A 25,905-nucleotide genomic window follows, 5' to 3' on the forward strand; every position below is an offset into this window, starting at 1 on the left:
CTCATGCCAAATCCAAAGCCGTCAAGGGGAATATACAGGTGCACAAGTGGTAGAAAGCCAATTGCCTGCTTCAGCACACTGATATGTACCAGGCACAGCTCAGCGTATCCAGGGGACAAGATCCAGCATCATAATTCCCCAAAGAGACAAATGGCTCCTCTGGTCTTACTGCTGGTACTTCCCCCCAAGAAGATGGGACCTTGGGGTGTCAAGGCCATCAAACAGACCTGTGCACGCTAGTACATTTATGTTTGCCCCAGGTTTACCACTAGCTTTTCTAGTCCTAAGATATATTTTAAGCTAAGCAGCTCTCACCCCAGAACCCAGCCCCAGACAGCCCTGGCAGCACCCAGGCAGAGATGAGGCAATAGCGTACCAAGCAGGGAATGAGCACGCAATGGTCACATGCTGATGTCCCCCGCTAACCTCACCACCTTTACATCTCTCCTACCCGTCCTCGCCCTGATCCTGATCCTGCAGCGGGTTCGCTGTGGAGCACAAAGTTGGTCCACGCCAAGCTGGCACAGGCTTCAGAGGAATTAATTCAGACGGGCAAAATCTGATCCCTTTCAGGGAGCGTGCAAAAGAGGAGGCAGCGCTCAGCACTTTAGACATCAAGGGAGAGTAAGAGAAAAAGAGATGAGAGAAAGCCTCGCATAGAAAAGGCAGCAGGAAAAATGTCCTAATTTGGAGAGACAGGCCTCATTGCCATGGCAACCCAGAATCGCCCCAGAGCGGCCAGATATGACTTTGTATGTGGTGTTAAACGATTCAACCATTAAGGGGAAAAAAATAATAGGGCTTTGGAAAGGAAAGTATTTGGCAACAAAGAGTTTTTCTCTGGGGATACTCTGGAAACAGAAGTGAACCTTTTGAGTCTTAAGTTGTATTTTTTTCCCCCATCTTTAGGCGTAGACACATTTTTGTGCATTTGCTTCGTTTCAGGAGAATGAGTCACTCCTTCCTGGCTGCACTGCCTTCCCTCCCAGCCTAGTGCTCATCAGCTATGGGGCCAGATCCTGCTTCCTGGGCAACAGAGGGAGAAAAGGCAACTGGAGCCCCCATTCCTTTCTTTAAGCCCCCTATGAAGAACTCCTAGACAAGGCAGAAACTGGGAACGCATGGCAAACCACATGAGGACAGTGGAGGGTGGCAGCACATGTCACCAAGGAGGTGGCAACACTATTCAGGGTGGCAGTGGCCACCAGCAGCTCCAGCCTCTGGTCCACAGCCCTCACAAAGCACATATGGGATGTCTGTAAGAGAGCTGAAGCTGCTGAGCACATCTGGCCATGGGCTAAGTGAGAAAAGCAGCAGGAGTGATACGCTCACTAGAAGTCACACAATGCACATATTGCTGGCTGAGAGAGGAAAATGCAACCCTGCAGTTGTTAATTAATTATTTGATCTCACCCTGAGCCCTATCTGCTTTAGTCTATGAATTATTCAGAATATCATGTAAACCTCCTCATCCCATACCCTTGCCTCCTTCCACCCTCTTGAGGTACCCTCAAAAACCCCTGTTCAGCAGATCTTCTCATCCTTTTCATACCCCTGGCTCAGTTCTGTTACATTTTCTCAGTCCTTATGAGAAATCCCACCCAATCTGCAGGGGTTACATCTCACAGGGTGCTAGCACATGGAGGCGGACTGGTATGAAGAATAGTAAGACCAGGTGAGTGGCAAGGAAGGAATATCAGGTAACCTTTGAGCTTACCTCCTTGTAACTGAAGGAACAGATCCCAGTGGATGAGTTCCCAGAGGACCATCCCTTACAGATTCCCAAGTGCAAAGCAACAAATTAATTGTCCAGGAAAGATCTTTGTCACTCGTGTCTAACCTACTCATGTCACCTCATTCCCCTGCTGAATTCATTCATCAAAGGCAGCAAAACGTTTGACCAAAAGGATTCCTTGAGAGCAAGGATGCATCCAGCATGGAGGACAGGCCATGCTTCTGCACGGGCACAGTTACACAGAGACACAGCCACACATCTTCTAGTGTAACATGCTGTTATTCATTCCCATACCAAACCGCTTCTCCCTGGCCACAGAAACCTAAGCACATCAAGTAAGAAAATCCTCTCCCTAGTATTCCAGTCTAGACTAGACTGGGAGAGGGAGAAATGGAAAACCTAAAATTGCTCCACTATTACCAAACCTAAAATTGCTCCACTATTACCAAAAAAGCCTTCACTGTATGATTCGAGAGATTTGTGTATTGTACAGGAGCTGAGGGCTGGTTACTGGTTCTCTGGAAGCACAAAATGCTTCCCTACAGCTTGCATTGTGTATTACTCCATATTATTATAGGCACACCTCAAGACAAAGAGCAACAGGCTGCTGGACCAGTGCAGTGACCGGTGAACGACACTGTCGGACAGAAGCATGGCCCTAAACACAGCAAGAGACAAATATCATTCACAACCCCTGTTTCCCCTCCCGGTGATCAGCACCACAGTGTGTTTTCTGCCAGCCTGTTTTGTCTCTGGCGAGAAAACTGCCAGCTATATCCTCACTTTATAACAATTAAGCAGATGAAACTTCAAATCCACATGTGAATGTAAAATCTTCTAAGGGAGCTCAGGCAAGGGCAGAGGGATCAAACAGAAAGAATGGCTGGGACAAGCCCTGGTGAAGATGAGCCCTGTGGTCTCGCAGCAGGACAGGGAGACAGCAAAGGTTAATGACAGCATGGCTCATTGGGGGAGAATGGACCATGGGCACCAGCACAGCCTGGTGAGGTTTCCAGCCATTCCCTAAATGAAGCTGTTCCACCATCTGCAGGCGAGCACACTTTGGCATTACACATTTTGCATGAAGATCTAATTAATGGAGCACAAAGTGACTTATTAAATCCAAATTAAGGAACCAACTGACTAGCAAAAAAAATTACATCTCTGGCCAGGTAATGGCTGTATCAAACATTTGGATATGCCCAAAACCCATCAAAACTCACCTCACAGTTTCACAGTAATTAAAAGTTTACCAAAAGATAATCATAGACTTACACAACGAAATAGAGACAGGCCACATGAGTTTGGGGAGTCTGTCAGATGACCAAAACTAACAGAAAGAGAAGGCCAGCTGGTTTATCCTCTGTTCGGTTCCTCCTTATCTCCCTCTGCTTCAGTAGTGTTGTCCCCTGCAGACATGTACACACTCCAAAACTTTGTCAGTCTCATTAGAGATTACTTCCATGGTCAGACTGCAACTGCAGAGATTAGCCCATAGAGCCATGGGGGACTAATTGCTCAGAGATATATCCAGAGTTTGCTGTGTACTTCCTTGCCTCGCATTTCACCTCACTGCATCTTTCAGAGCTTCCCAGCTCTCCCCTTCCCAGGACTTCAGCCCTTTCAGCACAACCCCTCCTTTAGACTAAGGGATATATCTTCCCTTATTTTCACCTTCAGGTTGTCTCCTCTCAGCCCACCCAAGGCACCTCATGATTAGAGTATGCCCTGATCTCCTTCAGCACCAGCTGAAGGAACTCAAACCACCACAGTTTGCTGTAGCCTTGGCAGAAGGCTAAGAATAAGGCTAGGCAGAAAGCTCAGCCAGTCAAAAGGTATAAAAAAGTGGGGCAGAAAAAAGATGTCTGTTTGTCAGAAAAACAAGGCCTAATTCATATTTTAAGTGCAATTTTTAAGTCTGCGTTGAAAATATAGTTAAAGGCACATGTCTTCGTCTTCCACAGAGGATACTAACAGAATAATCCAATTACTGCTGCTGTCATCAGGCTAATTTCCTTTCTCAAGAGGTCTGTCTTTGGATAGAAATATTAAAATCCCCAAGCCTTGCGCCATCTTTCCCTTCAAAAGCTAACCGATAGGAGCATGTGACACTGAGCCAGTGCCTGTTCATGACTATGTCTCATTCGCTGCTGCGATCCAAGCCACTGCAGCGTGGTGGCGTGAGTCACAGTGCACACACATGTGCGCCGAGTTACAAGTGTGAACCAAATGTCCAACCCCAAGAGACAGCGCCGCTCACGTTGCACGCTCGCCCGTGCACGCCATGGAGCGGGGCCGTGCTGAGGTGAATCACGGTGAGTCACTGTGGGAGCGCACGACAGAGAGGGCGAGCAAGCTGCAAGCATGTTTGGGACACACTGTACATGGGTCACTTGTGCCGAAATCACAGCTCCCGAGACACTCCGACGCAGGGCTGTGCCCACCTTCTGTGTGCGTTTTTAGCTTGTGGTTTTATTTTAGGAAATGAGGCTCTTGCAAACCTGATGCATTTGTGTTTGTGCATAGGTGAGTCAGGCTTCCCAGTAACTCTTGAACCTGCGGCCAATTTCCACCTGATTTGACAGAGGGGCAGAGGACTCAAAGAGAATTAAATTCTTGCAGTGCTGTACAAAAATACAGCCTGCAACTGCATGCAGTCCCAAAACCTTTGTCTGGCCCCACAGCAGTGTGTATGATTCACCCGCTCACAGTCGAGAACTCACTAGGCAATCAAATAAACTTCATCCTGACCTGGCAGCATGCCTGTGGTGGACAGCCCCTATGCACAGATACCCAGGGGCACCATGTACGTCTCTCTCATGTACCATGCCAGCCAGTGAGTATAAAAGACACAGAGGAAACTGAGAAAAGCAATAGGAGATCTAGGGGGAATGGTATTATTGTAGGGAGGAGGTGTAGACAGCTCCTGAAAAACTGAAGTGTGGGTACACACACTTACTTGGACTAGACATCTTCTACTGGATATAGGAAAGTAGGTGAAGAAATGAGACCCTTTTAACGACACTAGTCCTCACCACTGGTGGAAGCATGGGTCCAGCTCTTCTGAAATCTCTTCACCCAGCTCAAGTTCTTATCTCTGTGGACTCTCTGGTGTCTACTATGGACAGAGCTCACATTACAGTCTTGGTATATAATTCAGTTAAAGAGTCAATTAACCGTGAGATGTGAACCCAGTGAAAACAGGATTCATTCATTTGGGAGCTGACAAAATTACTTGTTCCATTGCCCTTCTACTCACTGTCTTCTCAACAAGCTGTTCCAATGTTAGGTCATAAAATTCATTTTGAAGTGTGTCAGATGGGAAAAAAAATAAATAAAAGCCTCCAGTGTGTATTTGCAAAAGCAATGAGGGACTCTTGAGTGTCCATTCTGAAATACAACATGAAAGGTTCAACTTTCAAGAGATGGAGATGCCCAGCATTTTTTCAAATTAAGGCTGTCTTAACCTGTCTCATCTTGGATGTCGTCAAAAAAAAAGGGACCTATATTCACTGTTAACACTCAAAAACACTTTAGCCTACTTCTTTGATTGCATTGCTTCCTGAGAGGTGGGCAGAGCCCATTCAGATACCAGGTGTCCTGTGCCTGGCAGCTTGGCAGGCAGTGCTGCATGGAAAAGGCGCTCCACTCCACCAGCCTCGATGCCACCTGTTCCCAATTCTCCTGCCGCCTACCAGCCCTGCCATGTCGAGGAACAGTCTGAACCTGGCCCACAGCCCAGGCCATGAAGGAGCCCAAATAGAACCAGGCAATTTGTAGACATGGAAAGCAGGCACTTCTGAGAGATGCTCTCTACATACACCCTTATCTGACAAATGCACCATTATCCAACAAGAGCCTCTCTCTCCACTTCCCAAACAACCATGTCCTCTGTTAAGAATCCATTGACCCTCTCCTCTTTAACTATCAGAAAAGAATCCTTTCCCGCAGCTCAGTTGGTTAGAGCATGGTGCTTATAAACCCAAGGTCATGGGTTTGATCCCTGTATGGGCCATTCACTTAAGAATTGGACTTAATGACCCTTGCGGGTCCCTTCCAACTCAAAATGTTTTGTGATTCTTATGTTTCTCCAGAGGTCACTAGGGTGATTTGTGGGGTTTTTTTCAATGGTCTCTGGTAGATAACCAAAAGGTATTGATAACTGTCTGCTCACTGCATCCCCTGAAGGAAAGCGCATACTCTCCTCACGTAAACTCCTTCCATACTGCACCAGAAACAGGACATTTCCTGCTACCCTCAAATCTTTGTGAACTGGAAAGGATAGAAACACTGCATTTCCAACGGGTGGAGTCTCAGCAAGAGGAATCTATCCTCTTCAGAGGGAAAACTCATTCATTACAAGAGGGTCAGAGCTACATGTGGCCACTTGCAAGAAAGAGTATTTCTGATGATAGTGATTTTGCCTCACACTCAAACCCCATGCAGAGTGTGTGAACCCTATCCTATGACCTCATAGGCTTAAATAAAAGTTAAGACAATAAAACCCTGCCATATCTGCAACCTTTGATAAATGTGAAAAGCTGGTTAATGCAGCTCACCAAATATTGAAACTTCAGCTCAGGCAGGTTTGTGTTGGAGGTAGCCCCTGTCAGTTGGGAGCCATGAACCATCACTGCACACCACTTCCTTGGGGGCAGCTCTGCCCTAGCTGAGGTCATACCACACACTGCCTCTGGCCAGGCCCCTGCAGGCTCAGCAGCCTCATCCCTTGGCCCAAGGGGAGTAACCAGTGATGTGCAGGGCTGTCACAGATCTTTCCCCAAGCTCTGCCTCCCCTTACCCACTCATCCATGATGTGGACAACACTAGTGTGCATGTGCTGTGGTGAGAGATCACTAGCTTGTCAAGCTGGTGATGTCGAGAACAGTATTAACTGAGTAATTAAATTATTTCTGTAATTACTCTCACACAGCTATAAATAATGTAAGCCCACACATTCTCTCTGTAAGCCACAAAAGCAAGAGAAGAGAAAGTGAGGGATGCAAATGAAAAAGGAGAATAATAATAATAATAACAATAATAATACCACTTAACATTTATACAGCACACTGCATTTTCAAAGCACAGTGCAAACAATAATTAAGAAATGGGTAGAGTGACAGACAGAAGAGGGTGAGAGGAAGAGAAGTGGGAGAAGGGAGAGGAGGGGAAGGGTGGCAGGTACTGAGCATGATGTGAGACCCAGAAAGGCTGGCGGCCTGGTGGCAGGGCCTTTGGCTCTTCATCTCACACCTCCAGACTGCTGCTAAAAAGCCAGGGGGGCAAGGACACAGCTCTGCATCTGCAGAAAACAAGTGCCAGAGCCAGAGCCCAAGAGGGACCCATGACAAAGGAGTTCACACGTGGAGGAGCCAGCAGCTCCATCATGCAGCATCCTCCTAACAGCTTCAGCCTATCCCCTCCACCACAGAGTCCTGACAGTGACCATACCAGCCCCAAGACAGGCAGCAGGTGGAGACTCTGGGGAGCTGCCTCCCTCCTCCAAGGAGCTTCTCCCTCTTCCCATCAAGCCTGGGGCTGTGAAACAGGGTGTGCTGGCTGGGGGGCTGCACAGCCAAGCCAGCCCCAGGCAGACTTTAGAAGACCTGCTGGCCTTTCCCCTGCAGGGAGAACTGATGCCAGTCCCAGTCCCCCCCACAGTCATCAGTCACACCCCAAGACCCATTTCTGGCTTCCTTTGTGGTTCAGGGCAGAGTGGTGAAGAAATGTTTCTGCCCCACTGGAGGGAACCAGCACACACAGGGAAAGCATCGTTGCCCAATCCCACTATTCTGTTCTCATTCAGTTTCTACCTGACAGGTTTTTCACTCCTATTTCACATCCTTGATCTCATTTGCTCAGCAGTTCTGCCACCCCCTGCTTCCTGGGGTGAGCCAGGAAGCATCACCTGGGCAGGCAGCATCACCTGAGCAGGCACATCTCCTCTTTCCTCTCCCTCTCTGCCTTTTCCTATTCCCCAGCTCCTGCTTCCAACCTTTATCCAGGCCCTCTGCCCATCTTCTTGTTTCAGGATCTCTTCCAGATGCTCACTCTCTGCACTGGCTCCTCTTATGCCCCGGGTGTCCCCCACCTCACCTGAATTCCAGCCCAGATTCCCTGGTGCACAGCACATTTCTCCTGGCTGGATCCCACCAGAACCCCACAGGAGAGCTCCAGCTCCAGCATGGCCCGTGCAGCCCCCAGGGCCAGAAGCAGTTCTGATGCAGAGTTTTCAAAGACAAGTTCTCTTCGAGATACGTGGCAAACATCTAAAAAGACACCAGGCATATCCGCAGTTTCCCATGATTATAACAGGGCCAAACTTGGGGTAGCCTATGCAGTGGTAGCAAAAGAACATCTCTGGTTACGAGCCCTTCCTGACAAGATACCCCCTCTCCAGACCTGCGTCCTTATTCTGAGAACCTATGATCGTCAGGCAGAACCTTTGGAGGAAAACGTGCCAGCACTTGCAACACAGATAAATCGTGTATCTTTCTGTGCCACATTTTCAGAGAGATATTTTATTTTCCAAATAAATAGCAAAATAAATCAATCAGCTTGAGGCATACACCTGGCATAGGAAATTTTACTCAAACAGTCATAGTCTGGCAAAACTACAGGAAACCCCCAAGAGATCTTATAATGGGGAATGATGGGCAAGCTTACAATAGAGGGTACTATCAGCCCTGCATAAAATGAGTTCTCCAGCATGCTGCAGCTATTGAGCCACTACCTCTAACAGGGGTTAAGGCTTCTCCCAGAATTCAGATTTTCATATCAAGCATTGTATTTACTTCAGCTAGAAAAATGCATTAATTGCTCCCTAGCAATTAGGTAGCCTTTGCCTTTTTTAGAGCTCAAAAAACATTATTATGGTCTTCTTGCAAAGGGCAAATTGTTGTAGAGCAACTGCCTTAAAGTCATGTTTTACAGCAGAGCTGCAGTGAAGACTCGGATTTATCAGGACTGCTACATTTTGTTGGCACCCTTTAGATCAGTCCTGCTCACTGTGTGTGCCTGCTTTTTTACTTTTTTACCTGGCCACCCTTAGACTCTCCATGTCCTTCATTCCTTCTTTCCCCTTTCTCTGAAACATACATTTATCGTTATCATTGGGAATTTCACAGATATACAGCTAGAAGCTATTGCCAAAGCACAGAGAAAAACTGCCTCAACAGAGCCTTTAGGACATTTTTTTCCCCTTACTCTCAGAACTTATTTGTTTCTTTTTTTTTTCATTCCCCCCCTCTTGATACACATATATATCGTTTAATATTATCATTTAATGTATCATATTACATCATTTAATATATTTCCTTAACTTTATCCTGTCATTCCTACTGCTACTACCATTTTTTCTCTAATCTTAGTCTACTTCTATTCATTGAGTATATAAATGATACCCTGACTCGTTGTTCAGTCCATTTACAATGCACACATACAGCTTTTACACTCTTTCTTCATATATTGGCTCCTCCAGACCCTTAACAGTCACAGACTACAATTATGTCTTTTTCTGTACCCTGTTTTTTCCAGCCTGTATGTACTTCCTTTAACTTCCCTCATAATCCATCCCCTCCAAACTTGGTTAATGAGGCAAATAAAAGGCAAAGAGAATAAGAGATTCCCTGGAAAGAATTGGTTCTCTCTGTCCTGCGGTTACTGGGGAATGACATGCGGATCTAAAGCAGCAGCATCGGGCAATTTCACACTCCGTGTTTTCAATTTCGTTTTGAGGCCAGTTTAGGGTAGGGACAAATTTGAGTGTAATTAATTTAGATTTTGTGAGACAAGTAACTGCTTGGGGTTGTAATAAAGGACTGCCTGTCCAGATTGAAGAAATTAATCTCCTTGTCCAGTTGGGGATGGCACAAATTGATTTAAGACTTTTGTGTTGGGATTTTTGTTTTGAAGAAAGGGGTTGTAATAGTAATTATAAATAACTATGGGTCAGATCTCATCAAGCTTCCAGATTTTCTTTAGGTAAGTGCTTACAGATTTGGAGATCTAACTAAACATCATTAGTGTAAAAATCAAGGTCAGAAATCTAGCAAGAAAGAACTTTTTCCCAGAAGCCCTATTACTTGCCAGATCCAAGCTGGGTGGAAATCAACATTTTCCTCACTTCAATAGTTCTATTTCAAGGAAAGAATGGCAACACCACCTTTAAACAATAGTAGTAATAAGGTTAATTCAGCTTCTCTTTACCTCAGGTAGGTTGCAGCAGTTGCGTGCAGAGCTAGGGAAGGAAAGGTCTTCTGTCCCTCAAAAGAAAACATCACTATAACAACAAAAGAAAACTAACACTCTGTACATAGGAAGAAGAATCCTATGACCCAAAACAAAACAGTTTATAAATAGCTGCAAAAGGCTGATGTAAGGGAATCAGACTTCAGTTTTGCTTAACATTTCTTGTCTGAGACAACTGCTGCTAAGGGAAGGCACCTCCATGAAGCCAACTTCTCCTTCAGCACTGCCTCTACCCAAAAGCGTCCCAGGGCACCTTAGCAGGGTATGAGTCTCACCAGGGCACCCCAGGTTTTCTTCTTCCCAATTCTGTGGGAAGAAGCTCGAGCTCAGATGACATCTCCAAGTATCAGGTGTACAAGGTTCAGGGCAGATATGAAGTGTGTCCACTAAAATTATTAGAGGGGGAAAAGTGATGTGGATATTTAATGGAAAGTTACATTTACATAAGACTTTTGATTTGTTTGTTTTGTTGGGTGTTTTAGAGGTGCTTTCTTATTGCTTCTAAGTGATAAAATAAAAAGAAAGGAATCAAACTCCACATTTTTTCCTGAGACTCTTAAAAAGAATACCCTAGAAAAAGTGAAGACCTTGAAATGGAGTTCCTCCCAAGAAAATTGAAGATAAAATAGAGGGAAGCTTTAAAAATTTAAACAAACAAACAAACAACACACACACAAAAAAAACCAGCAACAAAAAAAAGGCACAAAACAAAAAATCCAGACTATTTCAATAGGATAATTAATAAAAGAAATTATACATTTCTTTAAAAAGTCATTTTTTCATTTAAATAATACTGATGAGAGTACTTGAGCTCTTGTTTAGAAAATGAGAGTTAACATTGAAGGATTTAATGGCCCTAGGGAGAGGTTAAAGCTCTTAAAAGTTCATTTCCAGGTTTCCTAATACCTGGGGGATTTTAAATGCTGTAATTTCTTTCTAAAGTAATAAAAATTATTCTATGGAAATTCTCAGGTGTTAAACTTCACAAAAAATATGCTACCTATATTCCCATTCTTTACATGAAAAAACCCACGTCATTTTGTATGGGTAGGTTAGACACAGATGTAACCGTAAGTTACAGACTCGTGAGGCTTCTTATTACATGTGTATACTCAAGGGAAAAACAACATTGGCATACAATACTGACTTTTGGTTGTCCATATCTTTGTGACCTACCTTTTATTCTCCCTCCCCAACTTTTGCAGCAGGTTCATAATTTGAGGATACGTGATACTTAGTTCATTATTTGTGAGCTACAAAGAGCTTTCATTTGGCAGAAAAGGAAAGTGAGTACCAAAAGCAAAAGAAGTGTATTAATCATGTTCTCAAAAAAAATTATTAAAAGCTTGAAGGGAAACTGCCGATTTCTTCTTATTTTATTTTTTAACATCACACTCGTCTTTGTTTATTACTAGATTAGTTTAAGAAACATTTAAACTATTACTATCATCAAATGCAGTTTCAGAGAAATGAAAATGCTTTGTGAACTTACAGGAACTGCATATAAATTTGTCTGGAGGGAAAAAAGGGAAAGAAATCTTTCAGTGTCTGCAGATCAAAATGTGTCTTCTCCCTTCTAAGCAACATTTTGTTTGGAATTTATTTTACTTCAGTTCATATAATCTGTTCAAAGGGAACTTTATCTTTTTTTTTTAAACTGAATTTCCTTCACACAAGGGCTCAAAAAATTTCAGATGTCATCCCTAATGGAAATGAAACAAATTTACATCCAAAAAATGAGGTTTGCATTCCCCATGCATGCCTATTATTTAACCTTTGGAAACCTGAGAGTAAAAGTGCTTTCCTTTTAATTACAGATGTTCTGCTTTTAGCAGCACTGTCCCAGTGTCTTTGACTTTGTCCTGGTTTCAGCGCGTATCTAGGTGCTCATCTTATCCAACTAATTTTGGCTTCCCTCTATCTGCAGCATCACTTTGCTGCACACTGACCGACAGCTACTCTTTTGCCCTGGTCCTTTACACCTATTGTCCAAGTCTGGACTTGCTCCCCAACAAAATACCAAGGAAATCACTGCTGCAGCAGCATGGCCCAAGCATGGAGCAATCACGGCAACCTTCAGCATTGAAAGAGAGAGAAACATATCTTAGAAGCCTTACAGAAAAGAAAAACAAAGGGGAGAGGGATTTATGAATTGGGGATGAAAAGGCAGAGAAAACATTATAGCTTTGGTATAAACAGGAAAAAGGAAGAAGGTAGTGGAGGGAATAACAGAAAAGTCAGCTCCACGCTGTGTGGAAAACCAGGAAGGAGAATCTGGCCTAGAACAGATCAGATTTTAGATTTCAGGTTAGTTTCATGCACCTTTTATACAAATTTTATTACTGGCACAGCCCAGCTTAACAGATCATTCTTTCCTACCATTTTATTACCATCAGTATGCTGATGCATAGTGCATGTATCCCTGTGTGGGCAAGCCCTGGAGAAAACAGCAAGGGATGGAGAGACAGAGAAGAATGATTTTCACCTGGGAAAACATAACCATCCTCTTCTTCCAGTATTTTTCCTGTGCTGCCTGTGCACCCCTGTGTTACTATAAAGTTTCACAGAACAAGAAGCTTTGGTGAAATATTATGACTGTGGAGAAACAGTGAGGCACAGTTCCAGCAGAAATGATGGTCACCAGCTGTGCTATAAGAGAACCCAAGGCATTTTCTGCTCTTACCTTATCTGCATTCATTATCACCAAGTTGACTTTTCCTGTTATTTTAAAACAAATAAATAGTCTATCATTCCAAAATGGATCAGTCAGCCAAACGGCATGGTCATTTTTCAGGCAAGAAGCTAAACCTTTCCAACACAGAAAGTTTTCTAAATCTGAATAACAATTCACACTTCTCTTGAGATACCTATAAATGTACATTTGTTAATGTTATTTCTCTTTTTTTTTGGGGGGGGGACAACTGCTCCTTTACCTCCTAGTTCTGGGCAGAAGTGATTTTAGGTAATATTGAAAATATAGTGAAAAAAAGCCTAGTCCAGATTGCCAGTCTCAGGACTGCAAACACAAGACATTGGTTTGTGTGATATCTGAACTGAAATTTGGTTTGCAGCCTTGAAGGTTTACTTTCACCATCAGCTTCCTAACATAGAGCATCCTCATACAATGGAATTTTTGCTGTCAAAACAACTGGGGAGAAAAAAGACATTATTTTAAACACTGGAATGGGTGAAAATACGCTCACTGGTCAGAAGTGCATCGCAGTCCTCCGGACAATACAAACTAATGCTTAAAATCAGGTAATAAAAAAGTAATGTCATTGTAGCAACATCAGGCAAACTGAAGAGACCAGCAAGCTCCCACAAGCAAAGTTTTTCGACCACAAAAACCCAGTATTGGTACTGGTGCACATTTCTCTCCTCTCCATTTCATCTATTTTGGATTAAAAACAGATCATCAGTGATCAGTGCTCTTCCCTTTCTTATCACAGGTCCAGGTGAGATGATGCTATCACCCTAATGCTTTTCAAGGTGTCAGCACCAAAACAAGGAAGAGGTGCTTCCTTACAGGGCCAAAACAGCATGAGCACTCTTCTATCTTGCCCCAGAGCTACAGGCCCTGCTCCTCTGAGAGGAACTAATGGGGGGCTATTGGATCCCCTCAGCCATCACTCCTAGACCACCCAGTCCCCACAAAATGACTGCTACAGTTCACACTGTTAGGCATCACTGCTGACATTCTTATCAGGGACTAAAGGAACTTAACTGGCTGTGACACAACTCTCACTCGGCAAAGTGGTCTCTCCAGAGCTCGAGTGAGGCACATCATGTGTCTGTACTTCACCATTTTCCTGGAACTGAACCCAGATCACAGTGTGCACACAGATCATCTGGTCATTTTCTTCTTATGCCAAATTAGGCAGAAATTAAATGTAACACTCTGTAACAGCTAAGCAGGTGGAATTAAAGACATGAACACTGAGTAAAACAGCAAAAACATATGCAAATAGCTCTATACCTATTTTTCAGAGAAAAAAGGCAAAATATGGGGAAAACAAAAATACATAAACATTATCTCCAAAATGTAATCAAATGCAATATTAAAGAATGTGAGTGTGAACCAAAAGAATCAGGGAAACTAGATGTTACACTTTCAGTAACATACCTGCACCTGTTATGTTACACCTAGAGCAGGATTCATGGCATTTAACTTGAGGCATCACGAAAAAAGTTGAGGTACAGCCTTCTTCAGTAAACAGTGGGGAGACACAGGACTGTCCCACGAGCATTTCAATGCACCCCGAGGTGGGTGGGGTGAATTGTCCTCAGGTGGTGCCTCCTTCACCACTGATACCTAGACCTCTAGCTGGTGGGTAGCAAACTTCCAGAGGTATGTTAACTGAGATAAGGCCAGGTTATGGTGCACATTATACAATATTTCTGGGTTTATATACAAGAGAAAATAAAATTCAGGCTTGAAATCCTCTTTTTTTTTTCTTTTTTTCTTTTCCCTGCTCTTTTGTGTCTCAATTTACCAGTTGCAGGGTACATTACAAACCCTTTTTTACATGACCCAAATTTCCTTGCAGGCACACTTACTAAACCCTCATTGAAGGTGAAACAGAATCTCACATACTACTCTGGGAAAGGTGGTTTGACTGAGGAGTTTTTTTGCATTAACCTCTAGAGAAGAGTGGCTTATCTGTCACACCAAGACATTAGTGGTTTGTAGCGTTTTTTAGGTTTGCATTGGCGCTACTGATCACAAACACTCAGGGAGCATAACGAAGCTGTAAGTGCAGATCTGAACCTGTGAAATGCTGAGCAAGTTCAATCACAGCTGACTGCTGTGGGCGTTGAGGGGATGCTGAAAGAAGCAATCCATGCTTGCAGGATCAAACCTCAGCCACACAACTCATCTGCAAAGAATATGACTAAGAGTCACTAAAACCAAAGCCTCTGTCAAGGCCCTCTGTGGAAAATGGATTGCTTAAGAACTTAGTAGGTTGACTTCAGTATTTTTAGCTGAATTTCTGTGTATTTACTCTCTACCACATTTTAATTCAATTCATCAAATAAATATTATCCATTAAAGATTACACACCTGCGGATCAGAAGCTGTAAAGGTCAGCCTTTTCAAATTATGTTTAAAAGAAACCTTGGCCTTTCCTAAAACTGCAGATCTTTGTACATAACCTGCTTCTCCTGTCTTCAAAACTAAAAAAAAAAAAAGAGGGGAAGCTTGATAAAACAGAAATCTCCATTCAGAAGGCTTCCACCTTCGAGCTCCCTCTGGGCTGCGTGCCTGCCAGAATGCAGCAAGCCAGTGGGGTACAGAGGGCAGTGGCAGGAGATGCTGCCTTCCCAAGGAGAGACCAGAGACAGGTAGAAAGACAAATCTTTTCAAAGTTCAATAGGTCAGATTTCTCTTTGAATTACAGCAGGGTAAATTTGATCTAATCCTGCCAAAGGCAATGGAGTTATGCTGGATTTACACTGCGGGAATCTGAGATCAGAATTTTGCCTGCCACGTTCAAAGTCACAAGGACCTTTTCCCAGTGCCTAGGAGGTCTTGTGTCAGTAAGTCTTATGCTTTTTCAAAGAGGATGTAAAATGTCACCATAAGTGTGAAATGCAGCACTCAAGCAATGCTTCAGACCCTCTTTTGCACAGACATTGATAACCATGCAATGCAGCAGGCAGGAGAGCATCAAGATGCAGCATTGCTGTCTGACTGTCCTCCGAGGCAAAAAAGCTTTACTGTGGGTGGAATGTGGCTGCGTGACTTTAGCACATGTGCAACTATTCAAGGAGAGAGAGTAAAAAAGGCCCATGATTATTTTATTCAGTGACTATTTCATTTCAAAGGCTGATACGAGAAAACAACTGCATATTAACTGTATGTTATTCGGCAACTGAAGAGTTGGTCAAAGAGTGAGAAAACAATTTGTTATCACCTCCAATAGCCTGCACTGAATTATTTATTCGCAAGGTAAATAAAACAGAAAGTGCCTGGATTTCTCATCCCACCAGATCTGTTTCTGAGGAAAAGCGACAGTGGCCAGGTTAATTCCTACTCTTCATTCAATTAGACCCAATTCTGCCTAGTTAAATCTCTCAGATTTGCTTAAAAACAACCTGTAAAAGAAAAAGGTTGTCAGGTTGTGTCCCTGCTTACTTCTTTGGAATGCACAAAACATGGGTCAAGAGGCTCTTCTCAATAAAAGGCTTGACTTTGACTCTGTCTGGCTTCAAGCCTGATGGGAAAAGGACAGCCAGCTTCTGTCATACATTTCCATGGCCCACAGTAGCCCAGAGGCCACTGTTAGCTACACCACCTGGCCAAAGGCACACTCAGGTGTGACTTGCTGGGTTCCCTCTTCCTCACAGGAGGAGGACTTGTAGCAGCTCCACCTGCACCTCATAGAGGCTCCACTAAGATAACAGTTATCAGCTGGTCAAAGATGCTACTCCCTCTACATCTTGCCCCGTTCAAAACCAGTACAGAAAGGCTTGATTGTTGTAGTATTTCCTTAGTAGTAATTCCTTAGAAGAGTGGCTAGGGCCTGGGAAAACAGTACAATGTCAGTGATATGAAGGAATAAAGTAGTTCAGTGGAAAAAAAGAAATACTTAGCTGGACTGGTTCAGACTGGTTAGTTGCTTTAGCCAACATCTATTTAACTTCGGGAGCTAATGAACACTTCTGAGAGAGGATGGCTTTATTAAAGATTCAATTATATTCCAATTAAGATGTAAGAGCTGTATTAAATGTCCCTGAAAATACCACAATGTCCTCCAGCTACATGCAGGAAAAACCCAGGCCAGGATCCCTGGATCTTCTAAGGTAAAACACAGGCAAAAATAAAACCTTTAAAAAGAATTACAATTGTCAGGGGCTCTTTACCCTCCCTAAGGAAGAACAAAAAGGGCCAATTCTTTTTCGACTCTCTTCTACCTGCTCCTTTCCCTCCTCGCTTTTTCTCTGTTGCAGATAATTCCACATGATTAATAGGCTCTTCTCAGTGGTGCTACACACAGTTAGCTCTTTTAATCTCTCTTTGAATCTGAAACTGTCTAATCCCTCAACCCTTCGGCCCTATGAGACAACACCTGAGGATCACAGAATAAGATATTTCTTTCTGTTTTAAGTTTTGATCCACAGGTCTGCAATAGGAGGAAGCTCATTTAAATTTACCTTATCTGCCATGATCATAGAGGAGCCTCCATGGATGCCCAGGATGGGAGTGAGGGTCTGGGCAGAGATGAAGTCCAGGATCTGGGCAATGGCTTCCTGGTCTGTGTCATCAGCAAATACCACCCCTTGAATCTTCCGATCTGACATGAGGTCACAGATGCGGGTGATGATGCTCTTGGGATCTGTCTCATTCATGGCCACCAGCTCCACTCGAGGCACCACTGAGAGGTGGTGGAAGTCATCTTTCTCGTGGGCATCTTTGATGGCCACTTCGTCTGAGGTTCCCACCAGGATGACTGCAATGCCAATGCTCGGGTGGTTTTTCTGGGCATGGGCCACGCTCCCTGTTGTTGCGAGGACTGCCAGCACCAGCCAAAACCTCGGAGAGTAGCACTCCACCCTGGGCCTCATCTTCGGCTCTTCGACTCCCTGAGTGAGGAAGAAAGAAAAGGGAAATGGGGAAAGGAAAAGAAAGTGATTAATTGACAAGTCAATCATGCATTCAGCCTTCAAGGCAGATCCACTGATCTTCCTCAGCCACTAGATCTCCTCCCAACAATCCTTCTTGTCTAATGCCTAGCCCTTTGGCTACATTCAGGGTTCTGTTGAAGCTGGGAGGAGCAGGGGTTAGGGAGGCAGTGTCAGACCAGTCCAGCCTCTACTTCAGACTTTGGAATCACTTAAGAGAACAGCTGTCAGCAGAAGATGGGATCATGTCATCTCTCAGGTCCCATGTCACACTGAGACCTAAGTCAAAAGTGATAGAGGATTGTCCTCTGACAGCTGATCGGCTGACTTTGTGAAATTAATTGCTTATGTCAAGCCCATGTCTGAGTGCTCACCCTCAACACAAAGGAATGACTGGTGCTTGCAATCAGTTTGGACTTGTGCTGGAGGTATAGGCAGGGAGACTGAGGAGACCAGGCAGATAAGGGCTCCCTTTTACTTTCGCATCACAGTCCCTCCAGAATAAAGTGAGACAAATGGGCAAGGTCATTGGATGTATATGTATGCATGTTATGTGTGTACTCATTGCATACAACCTTCCTACCACCACCAGAACACGCACAGCTCCAGTCTGTAGTACAGTCAGCTCTATGCTTTCCACCAGTACAGGGTTCTCAAAAAAAAAAAAAAAAGCCAGGAATACAAAATTTCCCAGTGGCTGGGGCCAAAACTGGATCAATGCAGCGTAGAGAAGACATTCCCTCCAAGCCCATATAACTGCTATTTTTGCACAGAAGCAGAAATACCCACAGAGCTTACGATGGTTCACCCTCAGCTACTACAACCAGGTATGTTACATCGATCTTTTCCCTGAACATATCCACTTTATTTTGTAACAGTGGAAACAGAAAATCCCGATGAGGTCATCTCTCCAGCCCCTGCCTGAGCAGGACAGTTCCCAGAGGGGTTGTTCCTAGCTCCTTCTTTATTTACTCTCATTTTAACTATAGTTTGCATTTCCACAGCGCTTTTCATCCTCAAGGCACTTTACAAACACTAACAAATTAATTTTTACAGCACCTATGCAGTGTAAATATCAGAACCCCAGCCCCGGTCTGTGGACAACAGAGCAGTGTCCCCACATCCCACATGTGGGAGATAGCACTGCTTGGTATGTCCACCCTGGGCCATGTTCATGTCCCAAGGAAATTTCAGGCATTTCAAACTAAAGAAGATTTTTTCCCAGGGCAAAATGTCCTGCTCAGCCACTCATGCCCACAATTCTGTTCTTCAGCAGCCAGGCATGCTTCAAATAAATACACTAGCCCGGCACTTTTTTGCACTGCACTTCTGGTCTTGGGTGTCCAAGAACAGGATCCTTCCATATTGTTCGCTGCTACACATGCCTCTATCACATGAATAGAAAGCCACATCAGCAAGGACGACAATGCTGGCAAAACTTTGTGAAGGCGGGAAGTCCACAAAACAGCCCTACCTGACACCAGCCATCCATAGGGAAAAGGCATGCCGGGCCCCATCTTGCCCTGCCCTGCAGAACACATAGGCTCAGCACCTGCTCCCTCATTGTCATGCTAAGCAGAGAGGATGTATCCTGCATTGATATTACCGGATAAATAAGCAGATAATAAAACAGATAATAAATATGCACCAGAGGAACCAAATCCACTTAAGAAGGCTGAAAGGGACCGCGGCTGTGAAGCACTGATCGATTCTAAACTCTCTGACGGATTCACTTTCCGAGAGATGCTCACAAGGAGAACCAAGAGATTTTGAGAGTTTGGCAAAATGAACAGTTAACTTCATTCCAGCATGACTGTTATCCTCCAATTACGAGTCACTAAATTAGATTCCTTCACAGTGAAATGCAGTCCCCATTCTTGCAATGCTTTATTAACTTTAATGCACTCTATACACTCTCTGTCTCTCAGTCTCTTGCTCACTCACTTTAATGCTATATTTGTTCTCTTAAAATATGTCTCCTGCATCGACTCATACAGTATATTACACTTGATTAGGCAATGGCTAGTTGTGATGCCCAGGGAGGAAAGTGTAGGTTTTTCCCAGTCCCTCTCCCACTAGGAATATTTAACAGGGCCTTCCAACCCAGGGCTCAGATAGCATTCATGCAGAAGCTATACAGGCAATCATGGCAGCTGTTAGCCTTCACACCCAAGCACAGCCTTCTCCCAGTGGGAAAAAATGGCAGCCAAGAAATCCATTCCCTTCTCTTCACCTGCATCAAAGCCAATAAATCTCCAATAAACATCTACCTCCAAGCAGGATAAGAGAGTCCAGATCCTGAGGAGCACATAGGTGCCGATCTGTTGGGTATCTAGCTCATGCAGTGTGCCCTCCCTCAGGCAGTTTTTTCCATTCAACACATGATGGAGTTATCTGTACAGTGCCAGTTCCTAAGCTTTGGCCAGATACGCAGGCAGCAGCCAGGGCGAGGAAGAAGAGGAGGGTGTCTGTGTCTCTATAGCCAACCTGGCATCTCCAATTTGGATCCTCATCTTTAACCCCACACCTGGATCAGGCATAGCAATGCTTAGGTGGCCTGTGTTGTACCAACCAAGACATCTCTCTCTCCCTCTCTCACTCATATGTAACACTACTGTCGTGCTCATAATGTCTTTCAGGTGCTTCAGGGGCCGTCCGTGTCCCATAGATCAGTGTCCCTCTGAGGGAATAGCAGGCACCAGATCCAGGCTGGGCTCCCTTGTAGGATGGGACACAGGGATGTGATAAGGCAGGAGAATGTCAATAAATTACACACAACCCAGGGCTGAGTGTGGTTTCCACCATCCAGCTCCCATAAGGCAGCAGCAGGGTCACAGCATAGAGTTGAGCTGCTCAGAGACTGCAACAGGGGTGCTTACGGTGTTACAATCCCTTCCTACCTTGGGGCTGACTTCTGTTCACAAGCTACTCTGCACATGTCTGCTCACATGCAGGTGGTGGCTCTTACAGAAAGGGACAAACATCCCAGCACTAACCTCATCTCACTTTCCTCCCCTGGTCTGGCTCACTACAAGCCCGTTTTGAATGTGTGCTAATAGAGGCAAGGCAAGGGTGAATGACCACAGACTTATTATCAGATTAAGGTGACCCCAGAACTATTCTGAAAATACGTATCTGCATACACAGCAGCAAGTTTTGTCCATTTATTTCTCTGGTGTTCAAATGCAAACGTACAAGGCACCCAATCAAGGAAGCACTGCAGGCAGCACATGGACCTCCTTCTGAGTGGGTTCTTGTTCCCAGTGAAGAAGAGGAATGAAGAAATTCATAAGCACCTGACAAGGCTGCAGCTGTAAGACAGGACATTTACCCTTTGTGTTTCAAGCAACTTTAATAATTTTACAGTATTTCACCAGTCAATAATGATTATTAAAACAGGCAGGGATATTTTATTACAAAGTATCTTACATGAGCAGGATTTTCCCTTGCTGGTGGTGTGGGGCAACAGTGTTTGAAGTCTTTTCTATGATTTTGGCACTCCAAAACAATTTAGCAAATCCCAAACTCCACACTGCTAAGTAAAATCCCTTATACATTACTCCACACTATTATGTTGTCTCTTACTCCCTGGAAAATAATATATGGGAGGGCCATTAGATGAAGCGGTTTTACAGACATATCTATATTTAGGTATAAACATGCCAGTAAAACCATTATACCTGTACAATCTCATTTAACTTAACAGTAAAACATACGCATCACTGTAGAGGAATGCAGCATCTACTAACGGCAGAGCAATGTTACACAATCATTTTCAAAATGGAAAGGGAAAGCTAACTTTCTCAATTGAAAATGCAAGAGGAATGTAGGTAGTCAGTAATTATTCAGATTGGAATTTAGCCAGGACCAAAGGTTAGATTGCTTAAAAATATCATGAGAACCTTATTTGACACTGCACTTTTATGTGGATCAGACCTAAGGTAAGTATTATTAGAAAATTATTAGGCTGCACAGGCAAAATACAGCTCAGCATTACGAGATATTTCTGGATGATATTTCAAAATACAGAAAGTCCACAAACCAGTCACTTTGCATTCAACCAGGCTAACTGTAAACAGATTACTACTCAGGCAGTGTACAGCACAGCTAGGCACTCTTCAAGTCAGGTAAAGAAACAGAGGCAGAATGTGGGCTGGTCACAAGATTTTGGGGGGCAGTTCTATCGCGTGCTGATGCTAGTACCTCCTGCTGACATTTTGCCACCCAGGTAGCCTTGCACAATAGCCCCTAGGGAGCTGTCTCCAAGCTCAAGACAGTAAGAGGGAAGGAAGTCTGCAGTCCCAGACAAAAAGCTGTCTTAAAGGTAGATTTCCCAATTAAGAGGAAGACAATGCTTGGGACAGGAGGCTGAACAATGGCACTAGCCACCAGCCAAGGGAACTTGGCAGGGACATTGGCTCCATACGGAGAAAGAAGAGCATCAGTGTTACCATATCCTTTGGTATTTGTTCATATTTGACAGTATCTTAATTCACACTGCCTTCATTTCTCTGACAGTTTGAGAAGTATCAGACAATTAATCCAAAAGCAATTCTTATGTTTCAGGGCCTTGCTGGGGGTAGGAAGAAATCCACCTCACCTGTGAAATATTCTACAAAGCTGGAAGGTGCTTTGTTGCCCATCAGGGAATAGTGAGTGCACTAGAAGCAGCTGTAGGGAAGTTAACGTTGACTAGATGTGCTACTAGGTTGTCAGTCAAAGAAAAACAAGTATGTCCAGATCAAAGAAGAACACTATTTCTGTGTTTACCAATGGTAGATCTCTGTGTTTGCCAATGACAGAAGACTGGTGACTATTTGATCTTTTTGTCTACTACCTACCTTATGGGCAAACTGCAGGAGCTAAGACCCATGCAAAAAGAAAAAAAAAAAAAAAAAAAGAAAGAAAAAAAAAAAGGCAGGACAGACTGAAACCTCAGAAACTGTGACTCCTAAGAGCTAGGATTTAAAGCTATAAGTCATACCACAATTTACACCTACGTTTCTCTAACTCCCTGATTTTTGGGGACCCAATTTCAGCTTAGGAGAGCCTCCCATTCTCATGGCTACTGCCATCTCTGCAATCCAGAGGTGGCATATTGTATAACTCTGCTGCATATTGTACACCTCTGGAGAAGCATTCCTCATCTTCTAACACTGCTTTAACCATTATCCTACCACACCTTCAGCCCAGGCTATTTGTACCTTGACAACTCTTGTGCTGCTGCTTCCCATATTACTTCTTACTACGTTGGTGACATAAGTGCCCATAAATCTTCTTCTGGCTCGCAGCCTTGTTGTTCCAGGAATTTTGTCAACAGACACAAAGAAGAGGGGGATGGATCTGGGACATGATAGATGTGTCTTATAAGCATCTGCACACTTCAGGTGCTGATAAACAGAATGAATGTTGCTGCAGGAAAATCTCCACATGTTCAGAACACAAAAGACAGTAGAGACTAGAGACAATGGAAAGGGCCATACACAGTGGTGAATGCAACAGCCCAGCATCAAAATGGTTCATTACAGTGACCCTGAGTAAACAGACTCCCAAGGGCATTGCAGTAGTTTTAGATTAAAACAGGTGTGGTTTAGTTTATTTCAACTAGCTTTGAACATCACTTATGTTATCATTCTGATACAAAAATGTTCCTATGACAGTGGTAGAAACATTTCTCTGATGCCTTTTGGGCAGGTCTGCTTTCTTCTCTTCACAATCCCTCCCTCTCCAACATGTACCTTTGTCCATGCCTGTAAAGTCCTACAGATTCATTTCTATCTAACTTACAAAATGTTTCCAGTTTTCCCTTACTTCTCCCAAGTCAGCCTTGTTCTTTTGGGAAATGTATCACACACCCCCAGTTAAAGCCTTCAAAGTCCTTGGAGCTCTCTCATTAACTCACAGTTAGCTTTCTTTCCGTAGACATTTGTGGAAAGTAGCACATATGTTTACTTCTATTCTCTATTTATTTTGTTCAAAGCTGTTCTTTCTTTATTAAGCCAGGTACAAACTCCTCCCTGACTTGGGCAGGGTCAGATACATCAGAGGCTAGTTTGCCTCTGTCTATCCAACAGGTGTATCCAGGAATAAGGTAAAAAAAATGCTTCCCCTTTTCTACCCCACACAAAGGAGAAGAGCAATTTTCTCCTGGCACTTAAGGCAGTACAAAAACCACTTTGATCATCAATTAGTCCCATATCATTCCCAACAGATGAAGAACTATGTCTCATTATTGTAAGCTTGCCCAAGGGTAAGTTCCCAGTGTCCTTCCCACTTCCTCCCACCCACACATTTTACATATCACGGGTGATAGCTGACACAGCTACAGCCTGTGAGCTTCTGTTGAGCCCAACACCAAATGATTCATAGAAATCAAAAATTAAAATCCTCTGTTTAATAGTCTTGCCCTTCCTCAGTCACTTCAGGATTACTGTCTACCGCACCTGCTTAGCATACTACCTGCTCTGAAATGACACAAACAATAGGATTACCACTGCTAGGAGACAACTCTAAGGCTCACGTTTAGAAATGTTTCCCTAAACAGCCTAAATTTTCCCTTTGCTCGGCTATACTGCAACTTTAATAGTATCTCCTTCACTCAGCCTAAACAATTTCTCCCTCTCGACTCACCATTTCCACTGTGAAAATGCTTGTAGGTGGTTATCTGATCATCCCTTCAGACTTTCCTCTACTGCAGCAAAAGTTCAGCTGTCTTTATCGCTCCTCATAAGTTGAGTCCCCTTGGATTCTCATGAGAATGAGCAAGGAGGATGAAGGTAATGGCTGGGTAACGGAGAGAAGGAGTCTGACCTGCTTACCCAGGCTGGCACACACGTGCAGAGCCGCAGGAGTTCAGTGTCACACACACAAAAGCCATTAAGCAAGACAGCAGGTCAGTCTGGCATTGCCCAGTGCCAACTTCTAAATGCCAGAGCATAGAGGCTTGGCACGGCCACTGCTCTCTGCAAGCCTGGCTTGCAGAGCCAGGCTGGAGCCACCATTCCCCTGCCAGGATCTCACCCTCCCCCCAGCATCCTGCTTAGAGAAGTTTAGAGGGATGAGACAGGTCCTCCCTGCCAGAGACTGTAATATCCTCACCACCTGGAGGGTTGGATTGCCACAGCTGTCACTCTGCATGCTCCGTTTGAAACACGGGGTTCAAAGCTTACAAGATGTGCACCATTTCCCCTTTCCACTGTAGTCTGCCCCATCTCAGAACTCGATCCAGGCTCAGAGCAAGACTATCCAAATCAAGGGACATGTTGCTGTGTGCAAGGCCCCTCCCAGGGATTTCAGCATGGCTGAAAGCAGCTTTGCCTCCTGAAGTGCAAGACTCAGTTTAAACAGGCAGCAGAATGCTGCACAGAGCAACGCTGGTTTTGCCTGCTAAAAAGAACTGAAACACTTTGGAAATCCATGAGACAATCCCTTCCTTCCTTTCTTAATTCTCCCCTTCCAGTTTTCACTTCCAAGCAGGAATCAACAGCACATTAACAACATGAGAATATTAAAGACTGCAATTTTCAAAAGCTAGGGATTTAAATACTTTCAATCTATTAATATCCACGAGAAACACGTTTAACTTCATTTGGATGGTTTAGAGAAGCATATCCTTGGCATTTCTTATTATTTCATGTATTAACTTGAGGTTTTCTGTTCAACCTTAATCAATTCTGCATTTTGTGCATTGACAGATTGATACAATGGATTTAAAAATTTAAAAATCATGGAGAACTTCTGCTTCCATGGATGGAAGGATTTTCCCATTCCCCAAACTCTCTCATGCACCTCACTCAGTACCTGTTTGTTCTCTGCATTCTTTCCTTAAAGGGAAAACACAGAGCAGGCAGGCAGAGTTTGCACTGTCTCCTGAAGGCAGATGCCAAATTCCACACCAGTACCAAGATCCCCATTGGTTACTCAAAGTCTCACATCAAGAGACAATCTTAAATTATTTGGATGCCAGGTGTAAACACTGTAGAAGCCAAATCACAAAGGTTTCTGATAATATACTGTAAGTCAGAAATAAAATATGGTATGTCTTTTTTTAAGGCTGAAATTCAGTGATTTCTTCTTCTACAAGAATCCCCAAAAGGGCATCTGAATCAGAAGGAGACAGCCTCAAACTACACATGCACTCTGGACAGAGTCATCCAGTTTGCTGCCAATCTCCTCAGATATAGTCTGTGACATGGGATACAGCTTTAAAACATAAAACCGCCCATCCCTTAAGGAAGATCTTCATGAGTGCACATTTCAGTCTTGGAACCCATGCAACAAGGACAAGCTAGGAGAAA

General features: G+C 43.9%; 2 protein-coding genes across 5 annotated transcripts in view; one reads left to right on the forward strand and one right to left on the reverse strand.

Moving 5' to 3' along the window:
• The window catches only part of FAM234B (family with sequence similarity 234 member B), a 406,169-nt gene that overhangs the window by 353,314 nt on the left and 26,950 nt on the right, over positions 1-25,905 (forward strand). The gene's annotated exons all lie outside the window — the stretch shown is intronic.
• Positions 1-25,905, reverse strand: part of GRIN2B (glutamate ionotropic receptor NMDA type subunit 2B) — a 208,339-nt gene that overhangs the window by 154,872 nt on the left and 27,562 nt on the right. For 3 of the 4 annotated variants that reach the window (XM_050325278.1, XM_050325279.1, XM_050325277.1), the window contains one exon: positions 17,141-17,569. In XM_050325278.1, the coding sequence (XP_050181235.1) occupies positions 17,141-17,551 (411 nt within the window). In that variant the 5' untranslated portion in view covers positions 17,552-17,569. Of the gene's footprint in view, positions 1-17,140; positions 17,582-25,905 lie in introns of those variants that run through there. The other variant, XM_050325276.1, reaches the window with a different exon arrangement.

The sequence above is a fragment of the Myiozetetes cayanensis genome, unplaced genomic scaffold (assembly GCF_022539395.1).
Source record: "Myiozetetes cayanensis isolate MyiCay16 unplaced genomic scaffold, myiCay2020 scf3, whole genome shotgun sequence".
Lineage (NCBI taxonomy): Eukaryota > Metazoa > Chordata > Aves > Passeriformes > Tyrannidae > Myiozetetes > Myiozetetes cayanensis.